This window comes from Lathamus discolor, chromosome 9, assembly GCF_037157495.1.
Source record: "Lathamus discolor isolate bLatDis1 chromosome 9, bLatDis1.hap1, whole genome shotgun sequence".
Lineage (NCBI taxonomy): Eukaryota > Metazoa > Chordata > Aves > Psittaciformes > Psittacidae > Lathamus > Lathamus discolor.
In genome coordinates this window covers 8,819,321-8,846,542 of record NC_088892.1, presented here as the reverse complement: position 1 = coordinate 8,846,542, position 27,222 = coordinate 8,819,321, and the positions used below count along the sequence as shown (strand labels likewise).

At 54.1% G+C, this 27,222-nt stretch overlaps 1 protein-coding gene across 6 annotated transcripts; it reads right to left on the bottom strand.

The window, feature by feature from the left end:
- Positions 1-1,167: 1,167 nt before the first annotated feature.
- On the bottom strand, positions 1,168-25,865 carry F8 (coagulation factor VIII). Of its 6 annotated transcripts, none has more exons than XM_065689100.1 (27): positions 25,766-25,864; positions 24,769-24,941; positions 21,279-21,403; positions 20,873-20,995; positions 20,465-20,677; positions 19,335-19,406; positions 18,785-18,892; positions 16,873-17,094; positions 16,363-16,594; positions 15,492-15,666; positions 14,417-14,510; positions 13,505-13,716; positions 12,926-13,076; positions 12,596-12,805; positions 8,679-11,349; positions 8,272-8,437; positions 7,407-7,613; positions 6,593-6,821; positions 6,313-6,495; positions 5,999-6,115; positions 4,600-4,671; positions 4,196-4,281; positions 3,688-3,843; positions 2,812-2,956; positions 2,228-2,376; positions 1,806-1,982; positions 1,168-1,597 (listed from the first exon to the last, which is right to left on the bottom strand). In XM_065689100.1, the coding sequence occupies exons 2-27, from the start codon at positions 24,918-24,920 to the stop codon at positions 1,442-1,444; spliced, it is 6,603 nt and encodes a 2,200-aa protein (XP_065545172.1). In that variant the 5' UTR covers positions 24,921-24,941; positions 25,766-25,864; the 3' UTR covers positions 1,168-1,441. The 6 variants fall into 6 exon arrangements, with proteins under 6 accessions (XP_065545172.1, XP_065545171.1, XP_065545177.1 ...); XM_065689099.1 differs by having other exon boundaries at positions 24,769-24,945; positions 25,780-25,862; XM_065689105.1 differs by having other exon boundaries at positions 24,769-24,945; positions 25,766-25,849.
- Positions 25,866-27,222: the final 1,357 nt, after the last annotated feature.

Here is a 27,222-nt window from a genome sequence, read left to right as displayed (position 1 = left end):
TTCTGGTCCTCACCAATTTTGTCTTGGAAAGGTGCTCTGCTCTTGACCAGTCCCCATCAGTCCCTCGCTCTGATGGGTATTTAAGCATCAGCAGGTCAGGCTCAGCCTGGCCTGCAGACGTAGCCATGGGAAGAGCATGCAGATATCTGCCCTTGTCCAGGGGTCTGAGCCAGTTACTGAGTGTGTGTGTCTCTGCCTACAGTCCAGCTGCTGTTTGGGGTTGAGCTGATGTCTCTGCCCCGTTTTCTCTGCCATCAGGCCCTTCACCATGCCTGGGATACTCCCCTGCAGTGGTGGACCAGAGACTGCAGCCAGCTGTCCTTGTACAGCATTGGCCACTGCACTCAGAAGAGATGCAGTTGCCTTGGAGCTGTGGAAATTTGCCTTGAGAAGGGCCCAAGGTGGCAGGTTTGGTCCTCCGAGGCTGAAGGCTACCCTGCCTCAGGCAGGGCTGCTCCCCTCTGAGAAGCTTAGGGCTCCAATTCCTCTCCTCAGGCCAGCATTTACCTGTGCCTGGTTATTGTCAGGATGCAATCAAGCTAAAGGGTGATTGCATCTGCTGCTGGGGCTGTAATGTAATCACTTCCATGGCCACAGCAAAGGCTCCTTGGGCAGCAATGTGGAGCCCAACAATCGCATGAGGCGTTTTCAGCGCTGCTTTATTTGAGACACCAGCTTCTGACCTCTGCTGGGTGTGGGTTCCAGGACAGCTCACACCATTGGGCTGATCTGCAGCTCATCTCCCTGGTCCCTACCACAACCATCCCCTGGTGCTTCCAGCAGAGCTCTCCTCAGAGCTGCCCCACGCTGCATCTCTTACAGGTAGGAGCAGAGAATACCTGACTCTTGCTTAAGAAGCCACGGCAGCATGAGCATTTGGGAAGGAGATGAAGGGACATGGAGAGCCAAAGCCCAGTATTGAGTCAGGTTGAGCAAATGCTGCCTCCCTGGAGCCACTGATCCCCACTGATTGTGGAATGGACCCTGGAGCTTCCTCCCCCAGCCTTTATCTTTGCTGCTTCTTCGTGTAGGACTGTGCCTGGGCAGTGGGTGCTTGTGCAAAACAAAGCTGAGAAGCTCTGGGGCTAATTAATTACTTGCTGCTGGTGATGCTGACTGGGCCCTTGGAGACTCCAAGGCTGGAGCAGGGGAGCAAGTGCAGAGAGATACTGGAAAATTACTGTTTAATTCTTCAGCTTTACACTGGAAAATTACTGTTTAACTCTTCAGCATTACGTCTGCCTACGTGGCATCTGGTAGATAAGGGCCAGGAAGATGCTGATAACAAGCCAGCCTCTGTGACAGCTCTGCAGGCCTTCTCTTCTCCAGCAGCAGGGATGGCCAGAGCCCCGGAGGGCTGGCTCAGGCCCTGGTGAGAGTCCAGTGTCTGGTTGGATGTGGGTCCTGGGGCTGGCACTGCCCATGCCTGGTCCTGCAGCCATCAGTACTCCTGCTGAGTATCGCAGCCGAGGAACTCTATCCGCAGGGCAATGTGGTTGTGCCACTGGCGCGGGTGTATTCTCACATAGCGAGCAAAGAGCGGGGGCTCCAGGGTGTTCATCACTGTGCTGGTGTGGTCTTGGTTTGCCTGGAAAATCTGGAGAGGAGAGAGAAATCAGGGGTGCGCTCTCCTGCGCTGGAACAGTGAGCTCATGACTTGAGGACACAATGCAGACAAGCGTTGGGAATACTTTAAAGGAGGGAAAAGCACAGCCTAGATCACTGCTGTTGCAAAGCTCCTGTAAGCATGTTTGCCCTGGGGGGGGGGCACAGGCTGCCTTTGGCCATGGGGCAGCTCTGCCTACCTTCTCCTTGACACCCTGCAGGACTGGGGTCCAGTGCACACCATTCTGGCTGGTGGAGACAGCAAACTCCGTCACGAACATGTTGGTGAAGACAGCTTTGGCACCTTGGGTTATGATTGCAGTCACCTTCTTGGTTACTTCAAAGTCCACTTGCAACCACTCACTGGGGCTGTCGCTCTGGGGAAGGACAGGACTGCCTTCAGCCCTTCAGCAGCAATGGGAAAGCCCCATTCACCTGCCCTACCAGGCATGTGGAGATGCTGGGTGCTAAATCAGTGAGGTGGCTCTCCCGCCTGTGTGCCTGCACGGTGCATGTGGCTGCACATGCTCCCCACACAGCCCTGGCTAGGAGAGGTTGCAAGCACCCAGCCTGCCTGCCCGTGCCCCAGATACCTGCCTGGGGATCACCTTGCATGGGCTACCTTTGGCCTCCATGCGTTGGTCCTCCCCTGCATGTTCAGGCGGGCCCGGGAGGGTGACCAGCTGGAGAAGATGTTGGTGCTGTAGGAGGATGCGGAGATGCGCTGGTCAGGGATCCCTCTGTCCTCCATCCCTAGGGGCATGGAGCAGCCTGGAAGAGAGAAGTGATGCTTCTCAGAGGTGGGAAGAGACCCATCATGGAGATGCCTTCTGACTGCTCACTGCTTCAGCTACCCTGAATGCAGAGGAAAAGCCGATAGCATCTGTCTCTGCTTGATCCCTGCTCCCCCAGACTGAGGCAGCAGCTCCTCAGATATCAGCTTAGCTGCTGCTGGAGGTTTTTGGTTGTTGAAGCAAAGGTGGTGGTGGTGAGACCTGGCCCCACACTCTCCCTCTGCTAGTGCTATTTCTAAGACCATAATGAGATGTTCCACCTTTGTTTTCCCAACATCTCAATGCCATTTCCAGCCTTCTCCTTCCCTCTCCACAACTGCCTGGGGAGTCCTGAAATGTGTGGAGGTGGTGCTTGGCACCCTGCTGGATCAGACCCCTCCTTTGGTGCTTGGGTTTTGGAGGTAGCACATACTGTTCAGATCACAGCCAATGAGCTCCATGCGCATTGTGGTCCGGATGCTGTAGTGAGTGGGGTTAATGCGGATGTACCGGGCTATGATCGGAGGGTTGAAGCGATTTTCTTTCACTCCAGTTGCATCCACGTTTGCAAAGAACAGCTGCAGGAAAGGGGAGAAAAAAGGATTGTTGCACCAGTGGAAAGAGAGCAGGGATTAGTGGGCACAGTAACATTTCTGTCTGGCACTGCTGTATCTTATCACCATCCTTACAAAAGAGCGTCAGCCCAGGGAAATGATCTGAGATGTGACTCAGACCAAAGAAGTGTGAATGGGCAGATCAGGGTGAACCACTGAGAAACAGGAGGAGGTTTCTCCAAATGAACCTCTCTTTATAATTTCACCAAGCAGAGGGGAGAAAAAGAACCTGGGAACAGTTTTGGCCACTGCTGGTGTTTGTGATGGAGGCTTTTTCCTTCTCCTGCTGGCATGATCAGCTTCTGCATATTTAAGTTGTGGCTCTTTCTAATGAGTAGAGATCCCCCAAGTCATCTGCGCCTGCACAATGGTTTTAGAAAGCCAGATTTGTCGTTGGAGGTAAAAAAACAGATATTCAGGAAAAATCTTATGTCAAGCTCTAAGTAACATGCAACACAACGTGAAGGGGTGGATCTTACAGCCACCTGGGACTGTGGACAGAAAGAGTTTGGTCAATTTAACATGAGACAGAAGGACATGGAGAGCAAGTCCCTTGCAGATCTGTGATCTGTGATTCCGTCATCCTGGCAGTGAATGCTTAAGGTCTCTGCCTTGTGTACAGAGCTCCCTGTCCCTCATCACCCCCAAAGACCCCATTCTGGGACAACACTCTCCTCAAGACCTGTTCATCTTACCATCTGGCTGCTGGTGGTATTGCCCTTGTATTTCTTCCACCTTTGCCCATCAAAGCTGTAGAAGACAACAAACTGGGAGATGTAAAGGCTCGAGAACTTCTGCCGGGCTCCTTGGGTTTTTATGCCATGAATAATCATGAGACGCAAAAGGTCCACCTGCGAACGAAAGTCAAGGACTCACTTCTGATGGAAAACCCGAGCCACCACGTTCAGGCAACGCACTGTAAACCTGTGGAACTCATTTCCTCATGACATAAATGAGCACAGGTTACAAAACTATTTAATACAGTTGTTCAGAAGGACACAAGTCAGGCAGCAGCTGGGAGAGGGCAGGGGAGAGCTGTTTGGAGAGGTGAGCTGTTCTCGCTGTCTTTGAGGGATTGTTGCACAATCGGATGCTGTAGCTGGACCATCAAGATTCCTCTGCTGCACTGAGGATGGATCATCAGCCACAAACACGCTGTTGGAATGCCCTCAGCGGTGCCCCCAGCAGCAGGGCCCCTCTTACCTGGATCCAGGCGTTGCTGCGGTCTGTGCTCCAAGCATTGATGGAGCCGGTGTTATCCAGCCTGGCCAGGTAAGGAGCCCACTGCCCTGCAAGGAAAGCGTGCAGATATGAGGGTGCTGCTGGCCCCTGATGCTGACCAGCCCGAGGCAGTGGCAAGGACATCTGTGGGATGGGGCTGGAGGATCACCCTAGGCTTTAGTAGCCACATACAGGGTGGCAGAGCACTGGTGTGATGGGCCAGACATGTGGGAAGGCACCTCCATGTCTCAGCTGGGATGCTGACATGGGCATGGATGGAGGAAGGACTCTGCCAGGGACTGGTGCAACAGAGCCTTGGGCAGGCAAGCAAATGCGTTGTTTTGGCTGAAGCTGCCCCAGCCTCACCTGCAACAACCGGTACTCACCATACTGCCCCGATGCTGTGATCTGGGAGTCTGCGATGTGGCCCGAGGCCAGGCCGAGGGCGTTTTGGCAGTCTGCAGCCACACAGGGAGAAGGAGGGCAAAACACAGGGACAGCTGATTAGATAACAGGCTTTTGAAGGAAAAGCCTGGGCTGGCAGCAGCCTCCGGGCTCAGGGAGGCTGTCTCAAACCCCATGAGCCCCCAGGCTTCTTTGTCTCACACTAAACAGTGTTTCAGATGCATCCACATCCATCCCTGAATGTTAAGGGTGCTGGAAGTTCTTGCTCTCGACCCTGATGTCAGCAGCAAAGAGCATCGGCCACATTCCTGCCCGAGTCCCTGACCTCTCACTCCTGTGTCTCAATCTCCCAGCAGTGCTGACCAGTGTCTCTTCCTTACACCCACGTCTTGCTCCTGGGCTTTTTTGTTGCTAGGCAGCATCTTTTAGAAACAAATACCACATCAGTAAAGGAGAGCCTGCCTGACACTGCTGTCTCTCTTCTGGTCTGTGAGCACAGGGCTGTTTGTCTGTTATCATGACCATTATTGTTAGTGACTTGTCACATCTTGGCCTGCCTGCTGCATGGCAAATGCTTCTGGGGAAAATGCGAGTGTGAAATCTTGAGCACATTTTTAACTTATGGAAACATTTTCTGGCTATTTTTAATGCTCCTTTAGGAAGAGGAGAGAAGCTTTCACGGTGTGAGCGCATATCATAGAATCATAGGATGGTTTGGGTTGGAAGCGACCTTAAAGATCATGTAGTTCCATGCCTCCTGCCATGGGCAGGGACACCTTCCACCAGGGCAGGTTGCTCCAAGCCCCTGTGTCCAACCTGGCCTTGAACACTGCCAGGGAGTGATAAAATGCTACTCTTGCAAACCACTTCCCCCAGTGCTCACTTATGGCGAGGTAGAAATGTGTTGCTTTGGGGTGGAGTCAGAGGTTCCCTATGGATTTTGCAGTTGCTCTTTGGGCTGTTTCTATGAGAGCAGTCAGGCAGTGCTGCTCGCTGCCTCCTGCCATCACTTCGTGCCTCAGTTTACCTCCTGCCATGTGGTTAGGCAGGTGGGCACTGTACTTCCCCAACAGCGTGAGCAGGCACCAGCGTGTGCATGCAGTTGTTGGGTAAATGCATTGTATAGGAGGTCCAGGGACCCTCAATTGTGGAAAATGAGAGCTCTGGGAGCGCAGACTTGCAGGCAAAGGGAGCTGCTTTCCCAGCCTTCACCCCAGCTGCGTCCCTAACCCTGTGCTGTGCAGGGTGACCAGGGCTGAAGTAACGACTTCCTTTAGGAGTGAAAAGCCAGAAGACCCCACTTGGGTCACCCCAGGGGAAATGCTGAAAGACCTGGGGCAGAGAGCTCAAAGCCATGCTGGCACAAAGAGGATCACTCACTCAGGTTGTACACAAGGAAGAGAGCACTCATCCCGGCTTGCTGGTGCTCTCCCACTTTGCACTCTACTCGCCAGATCCCGGCATGTGAAGGCCACATCTCCACTGTCCCGAAGACACCTGGTCAGGAATGGAGAGCAGAGCAGAGGGTTGTTACTGGCTGTAATGGGATACCACAGTGCCAAGTGCTATTCAAACACCGATTTCAGATCCATTCCCCCTCTTTGCTGCTCCCCCACAGGCTTGGCACTTCCTAACAGGCATGGACATAAAGCCACAGCAGCAGGAGCGTGCATAGTGCCCGCACTGCCTCTCACCAGGATACAGGTTGTAGACTCCCATGCGATACTCCTGGCTAGTCCTGACGCTGAACAGCTGCCCATGGAAGTGAATGGAGTGGATATCCTCAGTGCTGCCCATGTTCAGGAGGTGCCATCGGACCCGTTGCTGCTGAGCCATCACCAGCCCGGGCAGTGTGTCGCTCACATAGCCGTTGATGGCTGGGAAAGGCAGTGGTCAGGAGCAGCTCGAGGCTTCAGGGGGTTTCCATCCCAATATAGACCGTGGGATGGGAAGAGCAAGGGCAAGCGTCCTCACCATGGAAAGAATGGTTCCTCTTAAAGCCAGGGTTGTCCTGCTGGATGTAGCAGGGAGGGCGGCAGTTCCTCTCCATGTTCTCCAAGAAGTACCAGCTTTTGGTCTCGTCAAAGATGGTGAAGAGCAGGGAGAACTCCTGCACAGCCAGCTGCCGCCTGAAAACGAAGCTCAGCACCCCACGGCGGCAGATGATCAGTGGCCCAATGAGCCCCGAGTGCAGGTCCTTCTCCTGCCGGCGAGCCGGGAGAAAAGGGTTTGCCTCAGAGGGGAAGGATGCTCTGACACCCGCGAACAGAACAGCAGGGAGGGAAGTGGTGGCCCCTGTCTGCATGCCTGGCCTGGCTCCTACTCCTGCACAGGGCTTGGTCCATGCAGGGTGGGAAGGACATGCGGGGCTCACTGGGGGATCCCCACTCTGCCCCAGGCTAACAGAGGGGTGCTGGAAGTGTTTGCATGTACTGTCAAGAGAAGTGGTGTCTGTCTGTTCAACTCTCCAACAGTCTTTACCCCACTAACATTGGACCCATAGGTCAAATTCAGCTAGATTGGGCAGACGGTAGGGGACTGCAGAACGCTGGTTCCCTACAAGTCTCACAAGTCTGGTACAACCAGGGAAAGAGGGGGAAAACCCGGTTAAGAAAAGGGAAGAGGAGAAACAGCAACATGCATTCGTCACTGTCAGACACCTGAGAATGTGCACAGCCACAGCTTTCAGCACAGCACCATAGGAAGATCCTTGACCTCACACCCAGAACGCGTGCATGCTGCCCATCTCGCCTTCCTGGGGTGCCCCATGGAGCAGGCTCCCACCTACCAGGTCCACGTTGGAGAAGTAAGCCCAAGCCTTGCAGTCGAATTCCTGAGTGGTGGGTGCCATCTGGGGCAGGACTTTCCAGGTGTACTTCCGAACCTTGCCAGGCTGCACCACCTCTCCACCCTGCGTTGCATCCTGCATCTCCTCATAGGCTTGCAGCGTGGAGTGGAAGGAGAAGGGCCGCGAGGCCAGGTTCTTGAACGTGACCTGTACCGGAGGGAAGGGAAAGCAAAGGTGCAGCACTGAGAGTGCCCTGGACCCTGGGGTTGGATGCAGCCAGCAGGTGGGAAGGAGGCAGACGTGTCCCTGTTACCCAGACCTCCAGCTGGTCCCCATGCAGTGGCCAACCCCTGCTGATCCACAAGCTGTGGCTCTGCAGTGGGACCCCAGTGGAAAGCACATCCTGGTCATGTCAGCAGGATGAGGCCCTCTCTCCGCTCAATGGGAGCAACAGCAGCTACACTACAGTCTCTGGAGCCCAGAGGTGATGAATGCATTCTGGCGAAGATTCCAGTGGAAATCAGGCAACTTCTCCAGGCCTATGAGCCTGGTGAACAGCCTTTCACCTCTTCCTTAGGTGACTGAGGTAAAGAAAGCCCAAGCCTGCCCTCACCTAGAGCACCCAAAGAAGCTGTGCTGAATCCTGTTTAGCTCATTGCCCTTTTTACAATCCCTTTACCTAAAAGGCTCCTCATGGAGCCCAGGAGCTGCTCAGGCTGTGCTGTTACAGGGGTTGGCTCTGTTTCAGGCCCCGGGCTTTGCATCCGAACACTCTGATATTCCTGCCAGTCACTGAGGTCACTCTGAGCGGAGCCAGCAATGGCAGGATTTCAGGCTTTGTAGGAGATGGGAACTTTCAGCTCACCATGATGACATCTTCGACTTCTGCCCTGATGTATGGGCCGAGGATGCCCAAGTGCTCGTCCAGCTCTCCCCGCAGCACAGGCTGCGTGAAGGAATCATCCATGTACTCTCGGAAAACCACCTTGCGGTACTGCTGGAAGGGCTTCCTCCTGCCACTCCGAGGGTCCCTGTGGGGGTGAGGGCAGTTAAAGCAGCAGAGCAGAGCCTACAGCATCCCTGACCCCCTTGCAAGGAAGCTCAAGGTTGGTGGGGTCACAAAACTCCCCAGGAGGAGGGAAGGTGCTGGGAACATCCTTCCCTTAGGCTGCTCGGCTGGGTTGTACATAGACCTGTGATCCTGCCTTCCAGGACATGCCAACACCATGCCACACAGTGCAGGAGGAATACACGGGGGACAGTCACACTTACATGGCTTTCAGGAAGTGCTGGGGTCTCTGGTTCCTGTATTCCCACATCACCTCCACTGCCGCAATGAAGTATTGCCGTACCTCCCCCTGGAAGGAGCGCGGGTCGTGCTCCTCTTCCTCATAGATGTCAAAATCCTCCATGCTCTGCTCTGTGTCACCGTACTCATCATACTCCAGCTTGTCAGCCTTTGCCCTCGAGGGGCTGGAATGGGTCCCGTTGTTCAGAGCCAGTCTCTCCCTATGACCTGGGCCTTGGCTGCTCTTCCCAGTTGTGCTGTTGCTTTTTCCATCCTCCCTGAGCTCTCCTAGCCCCTGTCCCTCTCTCTTCCTGGTTTCTCTGAGGACACCTTCCCCACCAAGCTCCTGCCACCCATCCGGACCGGCTTGCACGTATTTGGTTGGATCTGTGGTATTGCTATGGTTGTGAGCAGGGCTGCTTGAAGACAGGGAATAGTTCTCTTTGGAGGCTGGTTTCATAGGGATTTCTCCTGGGCTTTCCCCATCTGTGCTTTCAGGCACATAGTCCTCCGTGGCATTGGCCTGGCGCTGCTGGAGCTGAGAACTGAACTGACCCGGCTGCTCCACAGAATTGGTCTCCTCCTCCATCTGGCTTCTCCCCTGGGCTTGCTCACTCCCAGGACCCCCCCAGACAGCACCTCTGCCCGGATGGAGCTCAGCCACAGCTGGGCTCCCCAAGCTCTCAGCGCGTCCCGCTGCCCCCAGGGTCACCAGATCCCAGTTTGAGGCCAGGTCTGCAGCTTCGGAGCTGCTCGCTGCCATTGCTGCCCTGCTCCCCCCTGCTCCCCACGTAGGGAAGGAGCGCCCGCTGCGCTGGGCCCCCTCACTGCTGCTCTGAACATGGCCAGCTGTGCTCAGCCTCCCCTCGGGATGCGCCCCATCAGTGCCATCTCCTTGCAGAGCCAGTGGAGCATCCTTGCCTGGCTGTGGTCTCCCCTCAACCATGTTTGGTTTGGTGTCCAGGCTTTGCTGGGCCACCATCACCTCAGGCAAAGTGTCACTTGGTGGCAGGGACTCCTTTCTGAAGCAAGCGCTGCTAAAAGGGGAATGAGGTCCACACGCTTTGCTATTCACTCCCGTCTCAGGGGGCTGGCTGGCCACATCCTGCCCTGCTCTGCTCTGCAGTGACCTGACCTGCCGGGGCCGCCACGCAGGGCCACTCACACTTGGGGCTGGAGCTCTGTGTTGCAGAAACTGCTCAGGGCTGCTTAAGAAACCATTTGGGAACTGCCTCGTGCCATTGGCCACGGTGCTCAGCTCAGACAGGGCAGGACTGTCCACCTCTGGCAATTCCTTAGTGGCTGTGGCATCCTGAAACACTGCCTCCAAGACTAATTCATCCCTCTCTTCTGTCATTATGTAGCTGGAAGGCTCGAGATCATTGGTTTGTGCAAAACTGGTTTCTAGATGGTTTGTGCCTTTGGCAAGTTCCCTGGCTCCTTGTTCTGGGCCACTTTTTGCAGGCAAGAAGTTATCCTCCTCCATGAAGGTTTGTTCTTGCACAGGTTTGCTGGGTCCCGGGTCCGTGAAAGAATAATTTCCCCCTTTGAAAGACTCATGAAAGCCTTGTGAAACCACTTTGTGAGGTCTTTCTTCTAGCCTGGCATCTAGCTCGTTTGATGAATAATTGCTTTCCCTGGTGTCACTGTGAACCGCAGCATGAGAAGTCCTGTTGTTCTCTGTCTCGTCTGAAGGTGCAGAAGGACTGTCCAGTGTGGAAGAAGAGTTATGATCACTACTTAAAGCTGGTTCTGCATCGATTGTCTCCTTTGGCTCATCTAGATTCGAGGATATTTTATTAGTCCCTGTTAGTAACCTGTCCTCAGCATCCTGTGAAGATGGGTCTTGGAGTCCCACATTGTGCTCCAGGTCATTCTCATGGAATGAGCTCCTGTTCTCTTGAAGAACAGCTTTGTCAGCACCAGAAGCAATTGAATCCCACAAACTTGTTGCATGAGTAGTTGTCTTCTGAGGCTCTGCTTCCAGGATCTCTAAGGTACCACCAGGCTGCATCATTGTCCTTGCCACTGGCTCCTGCTTCTCAGGGATGTTTGTCACCTTCTTTCCTGCCAGAGCATCTTCTGGAGCTGGCACGGTTTGGTGGAGCCGTTGCTGACCTTCTAGGCTCACAGCACCATGGACCCTTCCGCTGGCACTCACCAAGTGTTCTCCAGGTGAATGAGCTCCAAACCCTTCCTCCTGGCTGATCATTTCTGACAACCCTTTGTCACCTTCCAGAAAGGATTCGTAGGACACCGGCTCGTAGTTTGTCTCTGACAGAGAAGACATAGAAACACCAGATGGGTGTGGGACTGTTCCTGAAAGTGTTGATGTGCCATTGGGAGTGGGATCAGAAATCCTATCATTGCTCAGGAGGGCCCCATGGCTGGGTTCTGTCAAGCACAACCTTGGCTTCTCAGTCTCGTTTCTGGAAGAGCTGATATTCGGTTGCCCATTCACACACGGCCTGCGCCATCTCTTTCTTTTAGAGAAGCCCCTGGGTTGGAAGTCAAAGGCATAGGCATCCTCCTCCTCATAATCCACATAATCTTCCCCATCAGGGTATTGTTCCTGCTGGCACTGCAAGACTGTGAACTTGGCACGCATCCCTCGGTCTCTGTAGTCAGGATTCAGGCACCCCAGCATCCAGACACCTGTCTCAAGAGGGCAGAAGAGGACTCATCAGCCCACCACAGTGGGAAACCAGAAGAGATGCCTTCCCCATGCGGCCCCCTTGCTAGTGCATCCTGTATTTACAGGCAGCCTCCAGTCTGTGGCAGTGATTTCTTGTTTTCATAATCCCTAGAGCACCTTACAGCCGGGCTCACAGGACATCAGGGTTGCTGGCAACATCAGAGCCTGACAAGCACCATCAGCAGGGCCCTGAGGGTAGACTTGATGAGACCAGTTAACACACTGAGAACCCACAAAGCCTCCAGCAGCAGCCGCAGCGTAATCACCATAATTCATCTCCAAAGACAGGCTGGTGCTGTCAAACACACCTCTCCCCTACACACCATTGTCACAGCTCTCCCACTCAAGGAGGAGAAATGAAAAGGCTGCCTCACGCTCACTGACATCCCCGGCCAACGCGTTTGCTCTCGGCAGCAAGTGCCTCTTCCCCAGGTGCCAGGAGTGGGAGAGGAGTGTGTAATAACCAGGCTCTGACACTGCAGAGAGCTGTCACCGGCTGCTGCCTGAGCGGCTGGGCTGCTCCCGATCAGCAGGCGGAAAGCAGAGCCCAAATGGATGCACTGTTCGGCTGGGATGTGGACAGCTCCCTGGGGTACGTAGGAACCCTGTGAGCTTGGCTCAGGGAGCAGTGCTTGTGACCATCATAGCAGTGTTTGCAGCCATGTGGTAAATCCTGTGTTTCCTCTGTGAGGAGATGGTTAATGGCACCGCTTCTGCAAGAGCTAAGGGGAAAATGGGGAGTTGGGGGAAAGAACCCTGAACTCTGAAGCAAATCCCTCTAGGATTTCCCCATGGCTGCAACTTCTGTCCTTGCAAACGTGTGGAGATAAACGGGATGCTGTGACCAGTGCCTGAACCCAAAGCAGTGACAGCACTGTTGCTCCCCTTGACCTCCAAGCTTGGAGCCAAGGGTGCAGATCCAAGGTCCACTGTACTTATGTTACTGCAGCCAGCTTACTGGCTTATCAGCACGTGTGACCTTAACACACCCCATTAATGAAGTGAAACATGGTAATTTAATTTATTTAATTTAAGCTTTAGAAGGATTTAATCACTGCCTCTCACTTTGCTGTTCCAGCAGGTTGTGCATCCCTTTGCTCTCAGGGCTGCCAAAACGCAATTGGGCACCAGAAGTGGCTGGAGGTGCTCATGTATCTCTGCTGTGATGCCAAGCCCATGATTTATAGAATAGCCCATTTTACTAACCTGGCTTTTCCAAGCTCATGAAGACTGTTTCTCCAGAAAATGGGAAAAGGGTAAGCACATCCTCAAAGACCATGTTGCGCTTGAATGTGTTTCCAGAGAAGAAGATAGAGAGGAAATCTGCTTGGGCGCCAACACTCAGGACATACCAGTACACAACTTCATGCAGGCAGAGCTGCAGTTCGAGGTTGTCAAACACAAAGCCATTAATAGCTGGAAGAGAGCAGAGGTGAAACATTTGGTCAGGACCTGATTACCCCATGGCTGGCACATGCTCCCTGTTTGTTCCCGAGGGAACATGTGCCTTCAGGAGGCTCCTGGCTGAGCACTCACTGTGCATCACGTTGGAGGCATAAAACTGAGGGTCCTGGGTATCCACGTGGGCTGCGTCAGTGCAGAACCTCCTGATGTTCTCCTCCAGGTACCAGCTGCGGTTCTCATCGAAGACTGAAAACAGCACCAACCTTGTCCTGTCTGACATTATCTGGAAGGCAGAGAGGGAAGAAGCTCCTCCTGGTCTGATCAGAGTGCCCCAGGGCCCAGTGTAGCTGCCAGGTCTTAGCCTGGGTGCATGGGGAACAGTTTACTGCTATTTCACAGGAGACAGAACCAAAGTTTGGAGAGAAGGGAGCATGCAAGGGAGGATGGAGAAGGCAGGGGCATTGGGGCTGATGGGCGGGTTGGAGAGAACAGGACAGACAAATTTGGTTCTACCCAAACCCAAGCTTGTTCAAGGCCAGGTTGGACAGGACCTTGAGCAACCTGGTCTAGTGGGAAACATCCCTACCAATGGCAGGGGGGTTGGAACTAGATGATCTTCCAACCCAAACCATTGTATGATGCATCTATGATTTCACCCACTGCAGTTATTCCAGCCTCTCAGCCTGGCAGTTGAAGCAGCAACTGACCCACCTGATTTCCCCTCTGATCCATGGACTTCTTAAAGCAGATCAGGAGAGGCCCAATGAGACCCGAGGCCGTGTCTCGCACTGGGTCAATGGAGCTGTAGTAGAAACGGGTGAGGCAGCGAGGATCTGCCTGTGTTGGCCCATCCTCAGTGGTGACTTTCCAGCTGTAGGTAAATGACTGCCCAGGGGGGATAGGAATGTCCTTCACATCCTTATCTGGCAACACACAGCCCAAGGGCAGGTCAGTTAGGTCTGGGTTGCTCCTGCAAGGGCTGATCCTGCTTTTATAAAGAACTCAGAAAGGAGGTTTCCTGACCATACAGGTTGCATAGAAAACTACCCAAACCGATGCCCATCCCGGGATGGTGCGCTTGCTAGCATGCACATGCATGGAGAGCTGATCAGAACAAAGGGACCAGGTGAACATGAAGAGGCATATGCCTTTGTGAAAGCCCTTGAAACTCCTGCAAACTGGAAAATTTGCCCAGCCTCAGACGAAAAGAAACCTCCTCGAAGCTGTGAGAGGGAGAGTGTGAATCGTAATGAACCCCCCACTTTGCAGCAAAGCAAGGGTGAGCCCATGGGATGAGGACTGTAAGCAAGCTGGCAACCACCAGCGCGGTTCCTGCCTCCTCAGAAAGTGGAGGCCTCCGGGATGGATGGAACAACACGGTCCCAGCTCCCTGACTGAGAATGCCCCTTCTTCCAGCCACCATCCAAACCTATCTTAGAGGGGATTACATGGCACCAAAGGCGACACAGACCAGGAATCATCATCACCTCCGGGATTGCAGGGCTCAGGTGCCTGGACGGGTGGGTTGGACAGCCAGTCTTCCCACAGGCTGCAAGAAGCTCTACTGGCCCAGGAGAATGGCAGTGGCCAAGTGATGTCCCAGGTTCCTGTGGTCTGCCTTACCTTGAGAAGACTTCGTGGCATGGTACGGCTTGACGCTGGTGAGGCCGTGAGGGTAGATGTTGTATGGTCGGCTTGCCAGGTTCCTGAACACGATCTGTAATGAGGACAGGCGGCAGGAATGTTCAGTGGTTTCTGAACAGTGTGAGCCCTCTGATTCCTCCGGGGAAACATTGGGCAGCAGTGCTCTGGGATCAGATACCTGCCAGTGTCCAGCTGGGAGGAAACCAGACATGTCTGGGACCACAGACGGGGAGTGAGGATAGAAGAAATAACTCTCTATCTACCGGCCTACACTGTCCATCTTTCCAGGAGGTGCCCATCTCAGGGAAGGCAGGTAAATATCAGATTTATTAGAAGGAAAGTCATTAGTCTCATTTTGCATATGAGACAGAAGAGGTCTGTTAACCCAGGAGGCTTCAGAGGACAAACACACCAAGTATGTGCAACAGCCAACAGCTTCAAAGTGACCCCCACTTCACTGCTTGAAACCCTTCATTTACTTCTCTAAATAGCTCTGCGGGGGTTTGCCACGGGCACTGCCTTCACCCTCACGCCCACAACTGCACAAGGAACCCCAGGCAGGAGCAGCAATGTGAAGCTCCTGGAAATCATCCCCTTCCTCCTAGCACCAAACAAGGCGAGGGGTCAGTAGAGGCACCTGGGGAGACACAAGCGACAGTCCCCAGTACTGTATGGTAAGAGCACGCAGATGGAGAAGGGCAGACGATGAGAGGACACTCCTGCCTCGGGGGAAGGTGATGGAGGCCATGCGCCATGGGTTGATTCGCACAATTCCTACGATGTCTGCAGTGCAGTCAGATCAAAGGGACTGGGCCATACCCTGTGCATCTCTGCTGATCTCACCAAGAGTATTTTACCTTTAACCTGCAGTCACATCTGCTTTTCTGGTGAACTTTGGACATTACCAAACATGACGGAGCACCTCAAGGTGACAGAGCACCTCAAGGACTTATGTCAGACCTTAGTCCAAACCAAGTGCTATTAGGAGGAACAGCATCAAGCACTGAAGTTTCCCCTTCCATTTCTTCTTTGTTGAAAGCAATCTCCCTCTTACCTTAAACTGATCTCCAACCTCCCCTTTAATGACGGGCCCCAGAATTCCCTTGTCCAGTTGATCTGACACCTTGCGCTTCTTGAAGGTTGCATCCTCGTACTCCACAAACATCACTTTCTTATACCTCGAACCTATCCGATGAGGACCAGCCTCCAGGAACAGGCTTGTCATGTTTCTGCAGGCAAGGCAGAGAAAGAGCAAACAGACACATGTGGGACGCTGTCCGAACCAAAGTAACACCTTCCATCATCCAAGGGCCTACACAGCTGTCTGGGGACTACCAGTGCAAAGCGGGGACGCCAATCACTGCAATCACAATATGCATCATGGGGAATATAATTGCAAGTGACTCAGTGCTTCTTTAACGGAGAAAGCTTCAGCTGGGTTGCACGGTAGCAGCCTGGGGCTGAGAATGCCCTGTTTTGGAGGGAAGTGGTGACTGTGAGAGCTGAAAGCATGGCAGGTTGTCCTGTGTCAGGGAACACTCCCAGTGCGTGAGCATCAGGCAATAGACATGTGCCTTTTCTTGGTCATCCCAGCTCCTTCCCAGGAGCGAGACCAGCCCAAAGGGTCTCCAGGCATTGCTGCCTGGTCAGAAGGGGTTGATGCCAGAGGTCTGGGTGGCAGAGAGATAAATGCCCTGGAGGCAAATGATTCTGCAGGACCCTGAGTAAAATGGGGCAAAGCCCGGTCCTGCCTTCCCATGCCCTAGCCAAGCCCATCCTTGTCCTGCATCCGCACTGTTAGCATTAATAAGGAAGGGCCAAACTGTCCAGGTTGGGCAGAAGGGAAACAAATTCCTGTGGGAAAGCGGAAGAGCTGGCAGGGCTGACTTAAGAGCAGCCTCACGGGCACACATGCCCACTCTTACCTGTCCAGGGACACTGGCTTCACAGGGGCATAGTCCCAGTCCATTTCCTCAGCCGCGATGTAGTGAGTCCAGGTCATGGGCTTATCTTTGGCAGAAGAGCGCACTTGGATCACATGATAAGCTTCTTCATCTTCAGGGTAATCCATGTCCTCTGGCTCATCTGACAGCTTCCCCATCTTCACCAGGCGCTCCTCCAGACACTCCTCCACCTTCACAAAGGCCTCCATGCCAGCTGGGTGCAGACAAGCCAGGCAGAAAGGGTCACACTGACATGCCAGCACAGCCGTGCGCTCCCCCAGGCTCTGCTTGAGAGATGTCCTCTCCCCTGCTGTCCCATCAAACAGGCCATCACACACATCAGCCTATGCCATGCTCATCACGGGCTACACTGCATGTGGATGTAACACTATGCAACAGGAGGGGCCGTGGAGCTGCAGCACTGCATAAACCCCTGAGCCCAGGCCATTCCCTGCACTTCTTTTTCCCCATGCTCTTGCGGAATAAGGTTACCTTGCTGATGGGATGGTATCTGGCAGAACATCCGAAACCAGCCAGCAGTTCCTGGCATGATCTGGGCTGTGAGATAGGTGGCAGGGGAGATTTCCAGGCTGCTGAGACGGTGGCTTCTCACCAGGAATGTGTGGGCTTCCAGGAAGATGGAGTGAACTTCTGCCCCAGTGCCCAACCCGATGACGTGCCAATTGACCTGCTTCTTAAGGCACAGTGTGAGACCTGCCAGGAGAGAAGGAAAGTACCTAAGGGTCAGCACTGTGTCCATCCCTTGTCCCCACTCAGAGTCTGACATGTGCTGAGTAGAGTCACCTGCCTTGCAAGGTGATAGCTTCAAGCTGGAAAAGTCATACATGTACTGTCAGTAAAACAGTCACATTATCCCCCTGACATAGGGCTAGATGTACAGAGTGGATTGACTTTGGCAAGAGCTTTGGGAGGTGTGCTATGGGAGCTCACAGCAGGATGCAGTGGCAAAAGAGGTGGATGATTCTATAAATAGTGGAACTGGAAAGGGGAATCATTTGTCCCATCACAACCCTGGCAAGCCTGATACTAAAATACTGGATCTGGGGCACGGCTCCTCAGCAGCAGTTGAAATACCCCAAAAAGGGCAGAGAGAGGTCACTGGGGTTACTTGAATGCTGGAGGAAATTCCTTCTCTTGGAGAGACTTGAAGAGCTTCGTGTGCTTTGGAAATGGGAGAGGACTGTAAAAATACATTCCTAAGGAGAAATCAGTGTGTGCTGAAGGGCTCTGCAACCTGGCAGGGACGTAAATAACAAGTTCCTGGAAGCTGAAACCAAACCAAGTCAAATACAGAGTCAAGCACTTATTTTTGGCACTGGAAGGGATCCCAAGAGCCCAGAAGGAGACAGGGTGGAGGCTCCACCCTGAGGTCCTCAGCTCTCCATCGCCACCTCTCCATCAGACACCTCTCAGGCTAGGTCCTGCAGACAGGGGGTTGCTGGGTGAAGGTGGATACCTTCTTGAGGGGAAACCCACTGTGCAGACAGAGCAGCTGACAAGGAGCTACTCAGCTCCCAAACTCCATCATCCACCGGGACAAGGAATTCGGGGGAATTTTGCCTTTTACTGGATAATGGCCAGGCCCAGGAGGGAGATTTCAGGGTGCGGTTCAGGCACGTTGCTGATGCTGATGACTCTCCTGACAGTGTTTCCCAGTTTGCCCTGGAGATTCTCCACACTCAGGCAGCTCCGCACCTTCCCCCAGAAAAACATCACAAAACGTCAACTTTTGTCTTCACTGAGACCACAAATGGCCTTTCCTGCAGAAAAAGGAGGCTGAGGGGAAAACTTGTCGCTCTCTACAGCTGCCTGAAAGGAGGTTGTAGTGAGGTGGGTGTTGATCTCTTCTCCCAAGTAACAAGCAACAGGACAGAGGAAATGGCCTCAAGCTGCACCAGGGGAGGTTTAGGTGGATATTAGAAACAATTTCTTAACTGAAAGGGTTATGAGGCACTGGAACAGGCTGCCCGGGGAAGTGGTTGAGTCACCATCCCTGGAGATACTTGAAAGATGTGTAGATGTGGTGCCTGGGGATGTGGTTTGGTGGTGAACTTGACAGTGTTCAGTTAACGGCTGGACCCGATGATCTTCAGAGTCTTTTCCAACCTAAATGATTCTATGATTCTATTCCCCTTCTACACCTTCTGCAGAGGTGTGTGCTCAGCCCCAGGTGAGTGAGAGCTGAACTTTGCCCTCAGCACTACCTCCAGCCTCATCCACAGGGCTGCAAGAGATGAAACTCTGCTAGCAGCACAGGCAGCCAGAAACAGGTCCTGTCCCAGTGTAAAGGGGAAAGGCAGATCAAGGTTGAGATGTGATAGTGCCTCTGGGGCAATACAGCCTAACAGATCCGTCACCTGCAACCTCCTCTTGATGTACTCACCAGGCAGTGAGCCATTGATGTAGCCATTGATGGTGTGCAGCTCTGTCCTGTTGTGAGGCACGGGCTGAGGAGCTGCCAAGGAGCTGGGCTCCAAGTACCAGCTTTTCCCTGTGGAGAGAGAAGGTTGCAGTCAGCTTTCACTTGAGAGTACTTCAGAGAAAAAGGAAACCTTCCCACTGGGCTGAAGCAGGATGAAAGCCAGATTCCAGGGAGGTCAGATGTGTGGTGCCTGTTGGAAATCCACAGCAGTCCTGGCCATGGCTCTGCATGAATGTGGTGATGACTACCGCATGTGACAGGGCATTACTCCACACCGTTGTAGCCTGTGTGACAGGAACAAGGCCAGAAGAGCTGGGGAGACTGCAAGCTCCCTCGCACCTCAGAGGGGAACAGAAGGAATGGCAGTACTGCACTAGGAGCGCACTGCCTCCGGGGTCTGTACAAGGCTTGGGACGCAGAGTGGAAGCTCAGTTGTGCCCACACCACAGCCAAAGCATGCACCATGGACAGGCTGAATTCAGAGTCCAACAGCACTCAACAGGGTAGTTACCTTCATCAAACACTGCAAAGAGCATCACAAACTCTTGTTGCGTGTCCTCATTCCCACTGCTTGCCAGGGTCCCTGCAAGATGCCACAGGATAGATCTCTTTAAAGGTCAAAAAGCATCATTTCCTGATGGGATTCCCTTTGTGCCCTCCAAGAAGTGGTAAGTCAAGGCCAGGCTGTGCTTTGTTTTTACCACATCTCATGGCTGGCACAGCGCTGTTTCCAGCCTCGCAGTCCCCAAAAGCCCATGGTTGAGAGACAGCTGCCCCCAGAAGGCATCGAAAGGTCAGTTTGTGCTGCCTCCCCCTTGCAGGCTCTAAGGATCCATTAGTCACCTGGAAGAGCCCATTTTATTCAGCCCCCTCATCAGCACTATTGTCTGCACTCCTTGTCTAGACTTGGTGGAGAAACTGCTCTTGGTGAGTCACTGGAGCCTGCAGAGGGTGATCTGGGAGGAGGTGACTCGTGCCCATTCCTCTCCAGTGACTGCAGAGGGATCTGGACAGCTACAGCTACTGGAGATGGCTCAACCAGAGGTGACCACCCCACCCCAGGTACACTTCTTGGTGCCTTGCACCCAGCAAGGATTAACAGTCAGGATTTCATCACCTCAATGCTTGCCGAAGGAAGGGGAGCAGGCACAGGCAATGCAGACCTGGGCAGTGCCCCAGGTGTCCTGCCTCTGCTGCCTGATCCTTAACCCTTGCTGATACAAACTTCCCTCTATTTCTTCCAATGAAACCCTGTTTGACAAACACCCTGGCTGACCCTGAGCAATCAAAGCTTGGTGAAGGAAAGACAAACACTTGTGTCTCCATAATGATTCTATAAAGACAAATAAGGTTTGAGATTTCATCTGTGGTCTGAAATCTTGCAAAGGAAAGAAGCAACCAGTTTCTTTCCAGCAGGGAAGTCCAAAGTGCGTTTGAACCCTTCGCTGGGGTGAACCCTTCATGGTCCAAACCCCAAAAGTGCTGTTGTTGACCCCAAAAGTGTTGTCATTGACCCCAAAAGTGTTGTCATTGACCACAGCTTACTGACTCTACTGCCTTATGTAGCCTCTGGAAGGCATCTTTATCTGCTTTTCAACCCACGATTGCACACAACCTCTCCCCATTCCAAGCTGTCCTTACCCGGTCGGCACACAAGCAGGGCTCCGATCAAACCAGAGTTGATGTCCTTCACACTGTCGGTGTTGGAGGAGTAGGAGTGGGTCAGACACGATGAGTCGCCATCCGTCGGGCCCTGGTTTTGAGGGATCTCCCAGACATACGTGTGTGTCTTCCCTGGATCCACCCTGTCACCCTCCTTCTCTGGCTGGCTGGTCTCATCCTCGTACCCTGCACCTAAAGAGCAGCCAGATGTGACTGAAGGTGAAGGTGGCAATACATGGTGTCTAAGCCATCTCTGTAACAGCCTGCCACTGTAGAAGGGATGCAAATAGCAGGATCACGGAGGGACACGCTGCCTCCTGGCAGGGAGGTGGTAGAGCAGGAGGTGATGCTCAAGGGCTTGCAGCCCTTGGCTATTGCCCGACTCACCCTCTGATGCCTTCCAGTAGGACACCCCAACAGCGTGGAGGTTGTAGGGGCGTGAGGCCAGGTTCTTAAACGTGATGACCACCACATCATAGACTTCTGCTCGGATGGTGGGGCCCAGGAGACCTGGACAGGGGGAGACAACAGGGTCAGGCTGATGGGGTCAGGCAGCTCACACCCAGCCATGGGCCCTAAAGGGTCTGGGCTTTCCACCTTCGCAATCAGCACTTGTCCCTCATGTAGCACAGCGCCAGCAAGGCTCCCTGCATCCACCCCAGCAGCCCTGCTGTACTGGGACTCTACCCAAGCACTTTCCCATTCCTGGCTGAGAAGCTGCCAGCACCCAACCCAATGAGTTTGGCCACTGTCACGGAGAGCCAAGGCTCACCATGCTGCAGGTGCTTCTTACCCATCCATGCTGGCTTGGGCTTGGGCTGCGTGAACGAGGCATCAGGGTACTCCACAAACACAGCCTTCCTGTACCGGGGAGGGACATCAAGCAGAGGGGGCTGTGGGACTGGGTGCCCTGATATGCTGCAGGAGGAAGGAAAAGTCAAGGCTGACTGCACAGCCCCATCCATGGATGGGTAGCAGCCATCCTCTTCCTCCCCTCCCCGTCTTTGGCATGCCGGCCCCAGCATTGCTCACGCTGTTGTGTCCTTTGGGTATCCTGACAATCTCCAGGTGTGTTTGGAAGCGTTTTGCTCAGCTCACCGATGACAACAGGGCAGTGATTGGTGTCATGGTGTTAGTCATGATGGAAGCAGACACAAGGGCAGGAAGTACAGCATCATACCCAGCTGCGCTCGGAGGCACAGCCGCAGGTATTGCTGCCAGCCTCCTGCCTCATGCCTTGTCTGGCTCTGTGCTTCCCTGTTGGCACAGACCTGGAGCTCTGGGAGTGCTGCCATAGCAGTACCATAGAGGTCTCTGTCCTTGCGCCCTCATCCCCATCCTCTTCAGGTGTGGCAGACACATCACATCACATCACATAGCATCACATCATATATATATATCTGTATATATACATATACAACCTCAAACATCCTCCCCAGCTCCCCCCAGGAAATAGACTTGTGTGGGACTCCAAAGCAGGGTTGCAGCAGTTTGCTCTGCAGTCTGAGCAATGTCCCCACATTTGTTTCTTTTCTGACCAGACTGGGATTTACAGCCAACCCCTAAAAACTATTCCTTGCAGCAAGGGGATAAAGGAGCCTTGAGTGTACTTCACACCCCACTTATCTCTGCTGGCCACTTTCTATCCATAAGTGGCTTAACAAATCCATTTTCCAGAAGAAATCCAGCATGTTTATTAGGATAACAAAGCCATTAATTTCTCCAGGGACTTTAGAGGCTGACTTATGAGCCCCAGGACTGAGACCATTTCCAGTAACCATACAGACCACTTCCAGCATCATTTTGTTTGGAGCAAAAGCCAGGTGGTATTCTCATTCCTCTGAAGGAGCAGGCAGCATTGCTCTCCCTCTCTGACTAAGCCTTCATTCAAGCAGCGTTTCCCTTTGTAACTCCTCCTCAAGAGGAAGAGGAAGGAGACGAAGTGACTCAAGTTTAGGAGGGGGTGACACACACTTGCCCCCACACTGCCAGCTGGAAGCCACCTGCAGCCAGAGGATGCTGTAGGGAGAGTGAGCTTCACCCTCCCAGGGGGCAGAGCAGGACGTGCACCCACCTCTTGCCTTTCCCACCCTAGCTATAACCCTGCACTTGGGCTGGCAGGAAGCCCCCAGCAGACGTGGGGCCACTGCCTTTGCTTAGGAGCCGTTATCATTCCTGGCTGGATGACAGTAGGGTCTGGACCAAGCTTTGCTCGCCAGGGTGACCCTGCACTGGGTGGTGGCAGTGCTGCGGGGTTGCTGGCACTGGGCTGTTCCTTAATCTCTAACTTGCAGAAAGCCGAGCTTTGAAAGTACATCCCTAAAATAATAAGAGCTGGTCCTGCTGAGTCTGTGGTAAACAAGGCAGAAATCCTCTGGAGCCAGGGGGATTTTGCTGGCATGTGGGACATGGTTGGGAGGAGACTTGGTGACACCAGGGCTCAGAGCTGGGTCCCAGCTAGCACAACAGAGCTTGACAGCTTTTGCAGGGAACAAGGAGCCAGAGACGTCTGATTCAAGTGCTTCTGGCCAGTCCTCTGCACTTGGGGTCCCCATAGACTTCCTACTCCAAGAGCAGCTGAAGCCAAGGCAGGGAGGTAAGTTCCTGGCGCCTTCAATCGGCATTGTTAGCAGCACTATCTGTTCATCTCTCAGAGCCAGGAGACAGCCAAGGTAAACACCCTGCGCTGCTCGAGCACTCAAACACAGGCTGCTGCTACGTGGTCACCAGCTCCGAGCCAGAGCCGAGATCCCTGGAGCCGTCGCAGGATGTGCTGGTCCCGGCTCTGACCCTACCCGCAGGGCTGTGTTTGGGAGGAAGAGAAACTGAAATCGCGGGGAAGGTGTGAGCAGCTCTGGGCTGGTGTGTCTGAGCCCATTCATTCGGCAGGGCTTTCCACAACCGTGCCAGAGAAACCACTGAATACATACCGGGGGTTTGGAGGTCCTGCCTGGATGTGCACCCTTGGGACTGCCAGGAGATGCCGGCGCCACAAGGGAGAATGTGCACGGCTCAGAGGGACCCCAGCTCTGCTGCCACACTCCCCTGGATCACTTCTCCCCAGCCTGGCTGTTTTCCTGTGCCCTCCCCATGTAAGGGTACTGGGCTGAGGCTGCAGGAGCCAGGGGAAGGGCACTGACATCCAGGCGTGCCACTGAGTCCCTCTGAGAAAGCCAGAGCTCTCTTTCCAGAGAACAAGTGACCTCAGGGTGCCTGGTGATGCCCTGCTCGTCCCCAGCACAGAGACAGGTCCCTGAGTCACTCCTGGGTCAGAAACTGCGTGCAAGCACATCATTAAATCAGTGCTGAAATGACAAGCCACAGGGGTGAATTAACAGCAGGAGTGACCTCGCCTCCACTGTACATTAATGGATCTAAGTGCGACGTTAGTAAAAGCGGGGCAGAGGGGGCACTAGTAAAACTTGCTGGATGCAATCTTTCTGCTGGTAGCCAAAGAGGTAACCAAGGTAACTGATACAGTGATTCCAGCAGCGAGTCAGGCTGACCTGGCCGTCACCAGAGCCTGGCTTCCAGGGCCTGACCACAGCTCCTCACTGCCTGAGGCAGTGTGGGTCCCCAGGCTGGGGTCAGAACAGCCCATTCACAGCCTTGTGTGTCCAAGCCAGCTGTGTCTCCAGGTAGCACCCTCCTGATGCCTCAGCAATGTAACTGCTGCTTTTCCTCCCTCTTGTCACCATTCTTTGCCCAAACACTAACAAATTATCTTAATTCCCTAAAGGAAAAACCTCAGGCCCAGCAATGTAATATACACAGAGATATAAATAACTGAAGCTGGGGTTTACTAGGGACGGGCACAGTGGGGAGCTTTGCTGCTCTGAGTTATGTCAGGGGGCACAGTCAGCCCTCATGTGCAACCCCCAGGCAGGGAGGCACCAGACCCCATCTCCCCTTGCATCCCCCCAAGGCTCCCAGGATGCAAGCAGTGGGGAAAGCACAGGCTGGAGAACCAGCTCTTGGCTCCAGGAAAGGACTTTAAAGGGTTACAGGCAAATGACATTAAGATCAAGCAGTGCAGAGGAGTAGCAAGAGCAAGTATTTGTCTCTCTCTGCAGGTTTATTCCGTATGTGCATTATTAAGGGTTGCACTTAGTGACTCCCCACTGCACAGAAACACCCATTCCCACCTGTACCAACAGCTCAGTGACCCCCCCTCCCCAGGCTGCCCCCATACACCATCCTGGACCCAAGCTCACAGTGCTGTGCATGCAGGGTGGGAGAACACCTATAGCAGGGATCTGGAATTGCCATAGAAAGAGCTTTACCCTGCGGGCGCTTGCAGCACGGAGAGCAGGTCGCTGTGCATGTAGTCCCAGGCAGTTTCCACGGCAGCAATGTAGTATCTTCTGACTCTGCTGATGCCCTCCTCAACCAGGCAGAGGAACAGGAGGCTGCGCAGGGCTCCCATCAGCATCATGCCTGCTGGCTGGGAACTGCTCTGGCTTCAGGGGAAGAAGTGAGAAGGAAGAAATGAGAAAGGCAAGAGGAGAGAAAAGCCTTTATCTTCTCATCCAGCTGCTGTAATCCACAGGAGATGATGATGATTTAAAGCCAACACCTACAGGCTCAGTCAGAGCACTGGAGAATTGCTCAAAGACATCAGGAGCGGGTTAGTGCGAGAGGAGCGTGCGAGCGATGGACTCCCCCTCTTCCCCTGGGGTGGCAGTGACAGGGGGAGAGGAAAAAACAAAAGGAAAGGGAGGGCGATGCAGCACTAAGTTCCACTGCAGGACCCGGCGTCCTGGCTCGTGTCCTGGCCTGTGTCTGTGTCCAGGAGCGAGGTGAGGAAAGGGAGGGTTGCAGAGGAAGTGGAATTTAGGTGCGGTCTCTGCTTGGTCCCACCTTCCCTCTCACTGAAGAGGGGAAGAAGAGCAGGTTGCAGGCCAGCACCATGCTGCTGCCCAGGCTACAAGAGCCGTCATTTTCCCCGCGGGTCTGTCTGGGCTTGTACCCGGGGCTGGAGCTGCCAGCCTGCATAGCTTGAGGAAATGGAGATTTAGGGGGGAATCTGCTTTCAGGGTGCAGCCTCCTTATTGCTAAGAAGCAGGAGAAGCTGCCCCATAGCCCCCAGCACTGGGAGCCTGAAGCGACAGGGCTGGAGGTGAGGAAATAGCCAGGGATAGATGCACGAACACACAAGAGGTGTATCCCTGTCCCCTGGGTGCCTGCACCCCCAGGCAGCGATGGTATAGCCACACAACCTCGCTTTGAGCCACATGGGAGGGAGAGGGTTGGGGTGATCCCTGAGTGTCCTCCTCCTACCTATTGCTCCTCACCCTTCTCCTCTTCTCCGCGGGTCCTGCAGCACAGCTCAGAGAAGACGCCCTGGGCCGTTTGCACCAGTGCCTCCTGTTCCAACCTCACAAATTGTCAATAGCTCTTTTTAAAAGCCCAGGGAATCTCCTCCCCCTGCCCCCCAAAACGCACACACGTGCTGGTGCACACACGCCAGCACGCGGCTCTCCTTTGGCTCACGAAGGCAGGAAGATGAAGAGGAACGCCCTGCGTGGTCCCGGCGTCTGCTGGGCGAGCAGCGCGGGGAAATGGCCCATAAATCGTGCTGCAGGGCAGCAAGAGTGCAACAGGGGCAGTGACCCCTCTGGTGACGGTGCCGGTGTGTGCAGAAGCATCCATGTGGCAGGGTTTGGGAACGGAGGGAGGCAGTGGGGATGGTGGAGGGATGGGTGTTTTGGGATCCCAAATGTGAACCCTTACTGTGGAGCGGGTGGGACTGGTAGGCAATGGGACAGGACATAGGAGCTGAGACCCTTGGGTAGAGGTAATCCCAGTGGATGCGGGAACACATTCCTCAATGTCCCACTGCCACTCAGGGACTGACCCTGAGCATTCCCATCCTATGGGCTCATTGTGCAGGAGCACCCCATGTCCATAGGGTCAGTGATGGCTCTTAGAGAGGGGCCAGTTCTCACCACCTCACTGGGGACACCCCTTCTCTTTCCACCCCTCTCCTTACTGCAGCCCCAGGCCCAAGGGACAAAACCATCCCAGGCAGCTGTGTCTGGCCACGGCACAGCAAGGAGCACACAGTGGGACTTCCCCTCAGCCTGTGTAAAACCCCAGCCCACTGAGGGGCTGCCCACTCCTTCCTGCAGTCACTGAGGGGCTGATGCAGCAGGAACCGGGGCAGAAAGTGCTCCCCCCCACACACCACCCAGCCTGCTCCAGGAGAGGCAAAGAGCCAGCGAGAAACACATTTCCTCCTGCTTGCACCCTGGCTGCTGGCTCCGTGACCAGCCTGGGGCTCCCTTTCTGTGTGAGGAAGATGAGCAACAACTTGTCCTTCATGTTCCAGTGATTATTTTGGGGCAAAACAAGCAGTGGGTCACGCGTGGGGATGCCCTGCCTGCTCTGCACCACTTTGTCCTGGGGAGGTGAAGTGAAAGGATATTGTTGAGGGCTGGAGGGGAAAGGTTGTCCGGAGGTCTGGGAGACACATGGGAGATCCGGGGTGGGCTCCTGGCACCAGTGTCCTCTGCAGTATGGACGTGACTTTATTCCAGTCATGCTGCCTAGGAATCTCCCGGTGCTGGGAGACCGTGCTCACCCGGAAGGGCTGGAAACGGTGTTTCTTCCAGAAAGGAGCACATGGGGAAAACGTGGCCAAGCAAACAGCATGACCATGAAGGGAGCAGTGGGGGGAATGACAGTTCAGGATGGGCTTGTGGGAGGGTTGGGGTTGGTTGTCAGGATTGGTGCTC